The sequence below is a fragment of the Meleagris gallopavo genome, chromosome 28 (assembly GCF_000146605.3).
Source record: "Meleagris gallopavo isolate NT-WF06-2002-E0010 breed Aviagen turkey brand Nicholas breeding stock chromosome 28, Turkey_5.1, whole genome shotgun sequence".
Classification (NCBI taxonomy): Eukaryota; Metazoa; Chordata; class Aves; order Galliformes; family Phasianidae; genus Meleagris; species Meleagris gallopavo.
The window spans coordinates 612,662-624,290 of NC_015038.2; the positions used below are offsets into that span (position 1 = coordinate 612,662).

The 11,629-nt window shown below is 56.2% G+C and overlaps 1 protein-coding gene across 1 annotated transcript; it reads left to right on the forward strand.

The window, feature by feature from the left end:
* Positions 1-16: 16 nt before the first annotated feature.
* Positions 17-11,472, forward strand: KLHL12 (kelch like family member 12). Its single transcript, XM_031557009.1, has 12 exons — positions 17-209; positions 2,304-2,443; positions 2,579-2,732; positions 3,352-3,569; positions 5,167-5,316; positions 5,953-6,067; positions 6,869-6,975; positions 7,863-8,058; positions 8,466-8,624; positions 8,887-8,985; positions 9,713-9,899; positions 9,994-11,472. The coding sequence occupies exons 1-12, from the start codon at positions 17-19 to the stop codon at positions 10,118-10,120; spliced, it is 1,845 nt and encodes a 614-aa protein (XP_031412869.1). The 3' UTR covers positions 10,121-11,472.
* Positions 11,473-11,629: the final 157 nt, after the last annotated feature.

An 11,629-nucleotide genomic window follows, 5' to 3' on the forward strand; every position in this document is an offset into this window, starting at 1 on the left:
TGGATCCCTCTGGGCGATGGCTTCGGATCTTCTGGGTCCCCCTGAACGGCGGGCCTGGACCCTTCTGGATCCCTTTGGACGGCGGCTCTGGGTCCGCTGCATCCCCGTGGATGGTGGACGTGGATCCTTCTGGATCCTTTTGGAAATGGGCTGGGATCCCCCTGGGTCCCGTTGGGATGTGGCTCTGGATCCCCCTGAGCGGCGGCTCTGTCTGTATCTCCGTGTTCCTTCAGGACAGAGCAGAGCTGCTCCCTCTGTGCAGAGCTGAGGGCTGTCGGTGGGAGCTGCACAGGGCCCCTCTGCGCTGTATTGCAGCTGCACCATTTCTGCCTTTGGATGAGTTCACGGATCACAGGGTGTGCTAAGAGCTCCTCATTGGCTCCACCTCAGAAAGAAGCCGCTCTGTCTTCTCTCAGTGCAGTTCTGAGGTCTTTGGGCTTTGTGTTCCTTCCTATTTTCCCTGGGCCACGCAGAACTATTCTTCTAATTGTGAAAATTAGCAACTTCTGTTCACGTTTGGATTCATACCGGACCCACAGAGGGGTTGGAACCAAGTGGTCCTTAAGGTCCTGTCTGACCCGAGCCCGTGGTCTGTGCCATGAGCGTCCCTCAGAGCAGCACGGTCACACCAGCGTTCCCTTTCCCTGTGCGCAGGGAGCTGAAGGGGTTTATTGCAGCACACTTTGTGTATCTGTGGTAGTGAGGACAAAGTCAAGGAGTGGGCTTGGATAAGAAAGTGGAACGAGGTGCAGTTCCAAAATGTTGGGCTGAACCCTGGGAACGGCCACACTCCTGCACAGCAAGTCTGTGATCTTGGGGTGCAATGGAGGATGGCAGTGCTGTGTGCCACAGCGCCTTGGGCATCCCGGGGTGAAGCACGTGGTGTCTGCAAGGTCAGTTCCCATGGAATGATGCTGCCCTGGATGCTCTGATGGCTTTCTAACCCTGTTATGCTGCATGGGGCGCACTAGGAATACGTTTGGAATGGAGCTCTGTAATAAAGCCTGTGTGCTCTGGAGCTCAGAGCCCTGATGGGACATTCTGTGCCACAGTCAGCTCCGGGATCTTTCTTTAAGGTGTGGTGCTGGGATCCCATATTCTCTGCATCCCATACAATACATGAAGCGATTGGAAAGGCTTCTAGTCACAAAGGCCCAGTAACTCCTGTCCGCTTTTTTCTGAGGACACAGCGTGCACAGACAGGACAGTACAGCCTCCACCTGCACCGCGTATTGCAGTCACACAAACATCCAGTCCGGTCACTTCTGGGCTCCGGTGACACCGGACGGCTCAGTCTTGTTTTGGGAGTGCTTTGTCTGACCCGGGCTGTAATGCATTACAGGCACACCTGCGGCACTGTGGGCCCAGCAGGGCAGTCCGTCCTTCCACGAGGGTGCACGAGGTTCTGTGCGTGCTGATCGCGGTCCCAGCACTGCGCCGTGCTGCCTCTGCAGTGCAGAGTGGCTCAGTCTCAGCAGTGACCTCTGCTCTGCTGCTGTGTCACCAAATGCCTCTGTGGGAGTATCCGTGTCTGCTCTGATTGCCCCCCTCCCATCCCCTGCGGTGGCGCTTTCAAAGCGCAGCAGTGATGCTTTGATCACACGTTCTCCTCGCTGAGTGTGCCTGCAACCAACTTCGCTCTCATTCTTGGCAAGAAAAGTGAGGAGCTTTCATCTGAGCTGCTTGCACTGATACGCAGAGGGATCGGTTTTGCGTCGTGCTGCGTGGAGGCGTCCCTCTGTCGGGGTCCACCTGTGCTCAGAGCTCCCACGGGGTGCTGCCCCCACGTGCTGTGCCTGCAGCTGCTGCTTGGTGGGGTGTCAGCTCTGCACCGAAGGGTTCTCACGCAGTGGATGCTTGCAGCCCACGGTTCCCACAGGTTGGCTCAGAGGGTGGGGGTCCTCAGAGAAAGTAATTGTTCTGAAATGACACACCGTAGAGCTGACAGAACAGCAAGGGGATGAAGTCAGCACAGCTTAAATGCCATCACTGCATACACTCTGATTTTACTTTCTAATATTGAAGTTAAAATCCTGTTTATCTCTGAATTTCATAGGCTGCGGATTGTCATTGTTTTTAGGGACTTTAACCGTAAGCTCATAGGGTGGATGGGTGGAATGGTTAGGAAAGCTTTCTGTGTGGGCTGGGGAGAGCTTTGGATGTGGGCTGGGCGTAGAGCAGAGGAGTGAGAGCCCTGTATGCCACGCTTGGCCCCACGTGCACAGCCCAGGATGGATCCCCTGGAATCCCTCCTTCTGCACAGCTGGGGGTCCCTGCGGTGGGCAGCTCACGTGAATGATGGGCTCACTTTGGCTCAGGGTCCAGTTTGTGCATTTTGCAGTGCAGCTGGAACATCTTCCCCACGCGTAACAAACTCTGCTTTGCTCTGCGGCTCATCTGTCCATGTGTTCTCCAGGGGGATTTTCTCCTCCCTCTTCTTTTGGTGAGCACAGGGAGAGAAAAGATGGAGTTCTGTTGGAATCTTTTTGGCAAACCACCTTTTTAGCACCTGCTGAGCACTGGTGTCTTTTTGACCAGATTATTGAAAAATAAACTCTGTCTCTTCTCCGATTTACAGCTCTCAGAGAAAGACAAACCCTACGTGGACATCCAGGGGCTGACGGCTTCCACCATGGAAATCCTGCTGGATTTTGTGTACACAGAAACCGTTCACGTGACGGTGGAGAACGTCCAGGAGCTGCTCCCAGCAGCGTGCCTGCTGCAGCTGAAAGGTAATGCTGAGTGCTGGTGCGGGCTGCACGGCTGCTCTGCGCAGAGGTTTGCTGTGTCCTCCCGTGGCTGCGATGCCTCTGCGCTGTGCTCAGTCCGGGCCTTGGAGCCATTCACCTTGTGGCAGACTTCTGTCCTTTGCACGCTGGTCTCGGTGTAGCAGAGCTGACCCACCTAGAAAAAGAGACGTAGGATGGATTCTTTTCTCCATGCTTCGTGCTGCTGTCACTTAGTACTGTCTGCTGACAGTGATAAGCAGAGCCCCGATGCCGTTTGGCTTTGCCAGGTTAGCGTGACTGCTCACAGCTGGGCAACGCCATGGCTCCTTCACTTCCGCTTTAGGAGCCATGAAGTCCGTACAGCTCACAGTATCAGATTTAAGCTGGGGGAGGAGGGGTTAAACACAGCAGGCACAAACAGCCCAAGCAGTTGTCCTGCTGCTCAGCATTGCTGTGCCCCTCGGCAGAGCCGTTTGCATGCCTGTGTTTGTGTGGTGTTATTCCACTGTTGTTCAGTCGGTCTGTCCTTGTTGTTTCCAGCTTCCCTGTACTGAAGCCCTTTCCCAAGCAGAGGACTGACAGGATGTGCTCAGTGCTCATTCACCCCTCCGATTTTCCGTAGGTGTGAAACAAGCTTGCTGTGAGTTTCTAGAAAGCCAGCTGGATCCATCAAATTGTTTGGGCATTCGGGATTTTGCTGAGACACACAATTGTGTTGATCTAATGCAAGCTGCAGAGGTCTTCAGCCAGAAACATTTTCCAGAGGTGGTTCAGCATGAAGAGTTTATCCTCTTAAATCAAGAAGAGGTTGAAAAGCTCATCAAGTGTGATGAAATTCAGGTAAAACCTGAACGTACCATTACTCTGCAAAGCGGGGATGTAAAGTGTCGAAAGCAGTCAGAAATCAGCCCGCAGCGCTCAGAGGCCTCACCCGTCCTTCCTGAGCTGGGAGTTCACTTTCCAGGAAGGTTCTCCTCATTCCTTTGGCCCCATAACCTCACACCAGCGGGTGATGTGCAGCCTCGGAGGCTGGGCGCGTTGTCTCAGGGCTGCACACCGCCGCCTCCATGCACTGCGCTTCCCTCTCCTCCCCCTCTCCCTGGAGGAGATCACAGCGATGCGTTGTGTCAATGCCCACATTTCAGAAACACCCACAGGACTTTAATTTCTGCTTGCAGACCGTTGTGTTACTCAGCAGCACGAGGACGCGCGCCGCTCCCAGCACGTGGTCCTGCTGGCACAGGGCAGAGTGGTGCCGCCGGGCGCTGCTTCAGGCGGTTACACGAAGGCGTTATTGCCTCTGAGTTTTGGTACAGACCTTGTTCCCTCAGAGTTGGTTTCTGGAGGTGTTACTGCATGGCTGGGAACTGTCAGATTTTTTTTCCAAGTTTTCTATGAGCGTTATTTTGTTGAGAACTGAAGTAAGGTGACCATTCCCTGAGAATAGGAAGGGGACCGTTCTGTTTTGTCATAGCTGGGCTTTGACATGAGGTGGTGTTTGCTTCAGCCCTAAAAGAAGTGATGGGTCATTATTCAGAGCTCACAGCAAGGTGAGCTCCTTGGAGCAGGCCGTGTCATTGGTATCTCCTGAGTTCCTCAGAGCCCCGCAAAGGGGTGACCAGAGGAGAGATGTGGATGTGTGCTCTGAAAGGCTGCAGCAGAAGTGGCCTTCGGCCAAGCTGATCTCTTGTTAACAAACCTTGGGAAGGAGCACTGCAGGGCAGCAGTGGGGGCTGCACACAGGTGGTGCTCAGTGCAGGGCGTGCGGTGCTTACAGCTGTGTCTTCAGCGCTGAGGTTTGATCTGGGTGGGTTGTGGTGAGAGCTTCTGGGCAGCCAGGGATCCCAGGGCTGGGAGTGCTTTGTGTTGGAAGGGATCATCCCCCAGTCTTTGCCACCTCACACACCGCCTGCTCCCCACCTGCCTGGTAGCACTGCTGGAAGGGGCATCCCCTGCTCCTCCACACAGCGTGTTTTGCTGCCTCACTGCTGTCGCGGTGAAGAATTTTTTCCTTACACCTAACATAAACCTGCTCTCTTTTAATTTAAAACCATTGCCTGCGGGCCCAGTTAGGAGGTCTCTCCCCATCTTTTTTGATGAGCTGCTTTAGTTATTAAAGGCTGCTGTGAGGTCTCCCTTCCCCACGTCAAAGGAGTGCAGCCCCTCAGCCCATCCCTACAGGAGGTGCTCCATCCTCTGAGCATCCTCGTGGGCTCTGGGCCCTCCGTGTCCTCGTGCTGGGGGGGCCCAGGGAGTGGGGCAGAGGGGCAGAGGGGCAGAGCTCACTCCCACACTGCCAGCTGGGCTCCTGTCAGTGCAGCCCTGGCTGTGATGCTGATGCCCAGTTTCTCACCCACAGCAGGCTTAGATCTGCTCGCCCCCCGGCTGCTGCTGGGCACTGTCCTGTGCTCAGAGCAATGTGTGCCTCTTCCTGCAGGTGGACTCAGAAGAACCTGTGTTTGAGGCCGTTATAAATTGGGTGAAGCACTCGAAGAAGGACCGGGAGGCGTCGCTGCCGGAGCTGCTGCAGTACGTGCGCATGCCGCTCCTCACCCCGCGCTACATCACGGATGTCATTGACACTGAGGTATGGGCAGAAACCAAAACGTGGATGATGAGATGAGATCGTTAAGCTTTTGCAATGGAAGTTTAATTCCAGACAAGCAGTGCTGATCCAGTGCAAGGTTTGGCAGCAGGGCACGGTGAATTCAGTCTTGGTGTGCTGCAGCAGCACATGGCACCGAACACCTGCAGGGAGCTGATGTGGAGCTGCAGGTGGGGTTGGTCCAGGCCCTGCTGGGGAACGAGGAGGACATGAGGCAGTGCTCGGGCTGCTGTGCCCACAGCTGCTTCTGGAGGAGACTTCCCTGCTTCAAGTCTGCTCGCAGCGGGGTGTTCCATGCACAGCTAATGGCAGAGCAGTGCAGTTTGTGCTTTGCTCCATGCTGTGTCTCTGGCAGGCCCGTGTTGAGCTGAGGCTGTGGGGCAGACCCAGCCAGGCCCACCTCAGCCCTTGCTCCCTCCTCAAATGGATTTCTGCTGACTTACGTGTAGCAGAATTCGATTTTCCTCAGTTTTCCAGCGTGTGGTGTTTTATCCTGCAATCTGCAGTGCCACAAGAGATGAGCTGTATCTTCTCAGCGGGACTTTGCACAGCCCCAGGGCAGCTCCTGGGAGATCTTAGCACAGACCACAGGTACCAGTGACCGCTGTTTTTCTGCAGCCGTTCATCCGATGCAGTCTGCAGTGCAGAGACCTCGTCGACGAAGCAAAGAAATTCCATCTCCGTCCCGAGCTCCGGAGCCAGATGCAGGGACCCAGGACCAGAGCCCGTCTGGGTGAGCGGTGTGGGGTGCCGGGAGCGGCAGGAGCTGCGTGTGTGCCATGCAGTGCCTCGATGCTCTGTGACAAAAACTTCTCGGTCTGCAGTGCTCAGTGGCACGGAGGGGACGGGTTGGTTTGTTAACAAGTGGCAGCACAAGGGACAGCTGGTTGTCCCTGCTGTCGTGCCAGCGCTCCCAGGTGGGTTTGTCTGAGCGCGCAGCCGTCTCAGAAGTGTGGGCAGTTTCTTCCTCTCTAAAAGGCGGTTATCAGTGTCAGAAATTCACAGAGTGAGAGGTGAGAGATGGCAGCACTGGAGGGAAGATGGAACAGGAATTGTGAGGGGGAGCTGGGAGGTGGGCAGGTTGGTTTGTTGAGAGACACGGCGAGGAGATCTCTGTCCTGAAGGCAGTGCGGTGTGCTTTGACCTCCAACATAGTCCGCCCACGGCACAGCTCCTGTTTTTCCACGAACACCCACATCAGTGCTCAGGGACATCCGCTTCAGCTCGACCCACTGTTTACAAAGAGGCGTTGCGCTCTGTTCCGGGTCAAAGCTGAAAAAGGAGGTGTCACAAATACACGCCGTTACCCAGGTGAAAATTGTGCGCTTTGCTTCTGAGGACCATCTTCTGCATTCTGCCTTCTTTTTTATAACATTCAGTACCGCTGCTGCCAGGAGCACTCTCACCACGTGCCCTCTTGTTGCCTGTTCACTTCCTGGCTGGACTGCAGTGCTGTGCCGTGTGCTGCCCGCAGGGCTCTGCTCCCATGGTTGCACAGGGGCTGACGTGGCTTTGGTCTTCCTCTCTGCTGCAGGAGCAAACGAAGTCCTGCTTGTGATCGGCGGCTTTGGCAGCCAGCAGTCACCCATTGACGTTGTGGAGAAGTACGACCCGAAGACCCAGGAGTGGAGTTTCTTGCCCGTAAGGAACCTTTTCTGACCATCATTGTGCGGAACGGGAGCGCTGACATCAAACACTGATCGCGTGCTGTCGGCCACATAACCTGCTCTGGGCTGTCCTCAATTCATTTGGGTCGTGGAGGTGTTTATAGAAAATGCTGGAATTGCTTTGCATGTAAAGATTACCTAAGAAAGCTTTGTGGGAGAGGTTGCTGCCATATCTGCTGGGCTGAGCCTGCAGACACCGCATCTCTGCTGTGGGAGTGAGAGCTGAAGAGAAGCGCGTTTTGTCGTTGAGGGGAGTTGAGCTGCGAAGTTTGGAGGCGATAGCTGGGATGTCAGTGGGAGCACTGGGGTCAGTGCTGCTCCGTGGTGGGCTGCGTGATCCCTGCTCACACTGGGTCTGAGCGCGATGGGATTTATTAAGAAAGAGCTTCTGCACTGCCATCTTAAAAGCAGCTGTATCAGTATGAAGTAGTGCAGAGCTTCTTTGTTACCACTAATTTTGTCTCCCAAAATTCTGTTCTTTTTTGGGAGGCCAAAAGCTTCAGCTGCATCCATCAGATCTCTGTAACCTCCACATTTCCCCATTGACAAGGAGCGGTGGGAGGCATGCACACCTCCAGGATGTGCCAGGGATTCAGCAGTGACAGGAGATAAGCTGACATTTAACGCAGAACACTTCTGTGCAAAGAGACCTGGGCAGCAGGAGCAGAAGCTGCAGAAAGCAGATGCAGTCCTGGTGCATTTCAGCCAGAGCTGCATCCCTCAAATCCACGATGTCGTGTGCCTCTGCCTCGGTGTGCCATTTTCCAAAAAAGCAGCAAAGACGGGATGGGAGAACAGCAGTTGTTCTGCATGCGTGGGGCTCATTTCTCCTCGACCCTTTGTTTTTCTGCACCGTTTCAGAGCATCACCCGTAAGAGGCGTTACGTGGCGACCGTGTCCCTGCACGACCGGATCTACGTCATCGGGGGCTACGACGGCCGCTCGCGCCTCAGCTCCGTGGAGTGCCTGGATTACACGTCAGACGAGGATGGGATCTGGTACTCCGTGGCACCCATGAATGTGCGGCGCGGGCTGGCGGGAGCCACAACCCTGGGAGGTGCGTCCTGGGCAGCGCGGGCGGATCTCCGGGGTCCTGCAGGGCTGGCAGCTCTTCGCTCGGATGCAGCGATGGAAACCTGCCGTGCTGCGTCTCCATTCTTTGTGCCGCTGTGCTCTGAGCGATGGGAGCTCAAGGAGGGGCTGTGGAGGGGGAGCTCTCATGGTGGATAAGCAGCTGGAAGGGCCGGCCGGGTTGTGGGGTTGGTTGGATGGCTCTGCGGGCGGGCTGGTGCCGTGAGGGTGAGCGGTCTGCATTTCTCTCAGCTTCAAACGTGCCAAGCTCTGCTGTGGTTGCTGTATTTTGCAGTCCGCGCTGTAGATTGGCTCCATTTATAAGGGCCTTCGTGCTCCTCATGCACGTTTGGTGCTCGATCTGCTGAGCCCAGCCCTGCTGTGTCGTTGCAGATATGATTTATGTTTCTGGTGGGTTCGATGGGAGCCGGCGCCACACCAGCATGGAACGCTACGACCCAAACATCGACCAGTGGAGCATGCTGGGGGACATGCAGACAGCACGGGAAGGAGCGGGGCTTGTTGTAGCCAACGGAGTTATCTACTGCCTCGGTAGGTGCCTGCAGGCAGCAGATCCTGAGCCAGCGCCGGTCCGGGGAGCCGTGCTACGCTTCGGAGGGATGGCAGCAGCACAGTGCAGTGGTTGTGCTGGCTGGGAGCGCTGCACTGATCCTCTTTGCTCTGCACTGTGTTGTGAGTTGTGCTGCTCACAGTGCAGCGCCGTGCTGAGGCTGAACCAGGCACATTACTGCTCTCTGCACAGAAAACTTCTCCAGAAGTCAGACCCACGGTTTGCTCCTCTCTTGTGTTTCAGGTGGCTACGATGGGCTGAACATACTGAATTCTGTGGAGAGGTACGATCCCCACACGGGACACTGGACTAATGTCACACCGATGGCCACTAAGCGCTCAGGTAGGAGCTCGCGTGCTGGCTTAGATCCCCGGGAGGAGGATCCATAAAGGAGCGTGAGTGTGGCTTTATAGGCTGCAGGGAGAAGTTAAGTCTGCTGTGACTGCCCTAACTAGGGACCGGCAAGGAACAGGCAGCATAGCTATTGTGTGTGAAGTAATGGGACAGTGTGCGAAGGCAGCTGCAGGGCGCAGTCGGTGAGGGGTGCTGAGGGAAGCACTGGGTCTCATCCCCTGGGCAGCCAGGACAGCAGAGAGCAGCATTGCTAGGACAGCGTTACACGGCCAACTGGAGCCACTGTGCAGCCACACAGCTTGCAGCTTCTCTTTCCTGCTTGGCGTCCTATCTGAACTTCAAGCTTGACAGCTGGATCTAGTAGAAAAGTATAGTCCGAATGCTCCTTTTGCAGAAAGTCATGTCTCAGAACTTGTTTCTTGCAGCTCTTTTTTACCCATGCTCTGCTGCTGTGCCCTCTGCTGCTCGCGGTGCCTGGGGCTGCCGTGCACCCTGCTGACAGCACAGTTCTTCTTCTGTTGTCACCACACCCCCCAGTTTGGGCCAACAGCCTTACTGCTCTTAGTGAGGCAGCTGAGCACCTGGCGCTGCTCCTGCTGCCCTGGCTGCAGCTGGTGGCTCCCCCTGCCTGGAAATTGAGCAGAAGTTGGCAGAGTTACAGCTGCAGCGCTGGGCACAGCACTGCCAGCACTCCTCTGTCCTCCTCTCTCCGCAGGCGCCGGAGTGGCTCTGCTGAACGACCACATTTATGTTGTTGGTGGGTTTGATGGGACGGCGCATCTTTCCTCTGTGGAAGCCTACAACATCCGCACCGATTCCTGGACCACTGTAACCAGCATGACCACCCCCCGCTGCTACGTGGGGGCCACCGTGCTGCGGGGAAGGCTGTATGCAATAGCTGGGTAAGCGGCGGCCGTGGGCTGCAGGAAGGTGCTCCGTGCGTCAGGAAGAGGTGTGAGTGACTCGAAGTGACACAGTAACTTTCTGTCCTTGCAGCTACGACGGCAATTCACTGCTGAGCAGCATTGAGTGCTACGATCCCATCATCGACAGCTGGGAAGTGGTGACCTCCCTGGGGATGCAGCGCTGTGACGCCGGGGTCTGCGTCCTTCGGGAGAAGTGATCTGGAGAGAGCTTTCGAAGCACATCCCAGTACTGTCTGCTGGAAGAAGAGTCCCCAGTGATTTGCAGTGACTGTTTTTGAGAGTTGTGGATGCTGTGGAAATAGGCACCAGAACAGCAGCTTTCTGTGCTGCTTTGACTAGAGCATGTGCATAATCGTGTGATCTCAGCAGTCATTTGAAATCGGGGGCTCTGTGTGAAGCTGGAGGAAGGTGGTGAAGTGGGTCGAGAGAAGCTGCATTTTCTGCTGTTCCTGTGGCTCATTTTCCCAGCAGAGCAGAGCAGCCCCCAGCTGGCCTGGTGAGCACACGTGAGGACGTACACACAGCTGGGTGGTCTCTGCAGCCGCTGCAGGACCGGCTGGGTGCTCCGGTTGCTCTCAGTCCCGTGGATACGTGCGGGTGGAATCCAGCTGCTCTTACGTTCCCGCTTCAAATCATCCTGTACATACTGAATGTTCTCAACTCGTTCCTCAAGCACACGGCAGTGCAGAGCCAAACTGAACGAGCACATGTGTGTGAGGGGTCCTGCGCTGCAGCTGCGGGTTCTGAACGCGAGGAGTCGCGGATTGAAGCTGTCAACTACTGAGACCCAAAAGCCTGAGGCTGCGGGGGCAGAGGGGAAATCACTGCCTGGCATAAAGGCAGCACTGTGGCATTTGTGCTCTGACGGGGGGCTCGGCAAGGCTCATCGCATCGTACTTCCCTTGAAAAGCTTGACAGTCCCAGCTGCAAAGAGCTGCATTTTCTGGCCACAGGAGCCCTGCTGCCAAAGGCGCTGCCTTCGCTCCCACCCCTGCGGGAGGCTGACACGCAGCCTCGGGCCGCGGCACGGCGATGCGGTCGCTCTGTCCCTGCTGATGAACTGGTTCTTCCCTGGACCGCTGTCTGCCCACTGCACCCCGTCAGGCTGTAACCCAGATTCATGGTGTTGGTTTTCCCGTTATTTAGGATTTCCCTGCTACCGGGCCCGTTTTGGAGCCACATCCAGGGTTCCGTTTTGCCCCCGTGTTCTCAGCTTTGCCCTCCCCGCCCCCAGCTGTCCGCCGCCGCCCGCAAGGCTGAGCCCCAGCACGGCCGCTTCCAGGAGCGCTCCCGGCAGCCCCGCATTCCTGCTGCCCGCAGGCTCTCCTCCGCCGCAGCGCCTGTGCTCGTAGTGCTGCTCGAGTTACTGCTGGTCCCCGCTTGGGGCACAGGTGGGACCAGGGACGTGGTAGCATGACTTAAGTATGCACTTTCAGCCAACGCTCTGACCTTCTGCGTTTGTTTCTATTACACAAGTGTTCCGTGGTTTTGTTTCCTATGTTTATTTTTTATTGAAAACATAAAGAATAAAATATTTCCTGAGCCAGAAGGAATTCACCTTCTGTTCCGTGCCCTCCAGACGTTCATCGACTCCCCGCATTGGGGACGCCTCCAGCGCTGCCTTCGTCCCGCAGCTCACGGGCCGGGCGCTGCACAGCAAACGCTCCGTCCTCGCGATGCGCAGCGCAGGACCCCAGCGGCGCTCG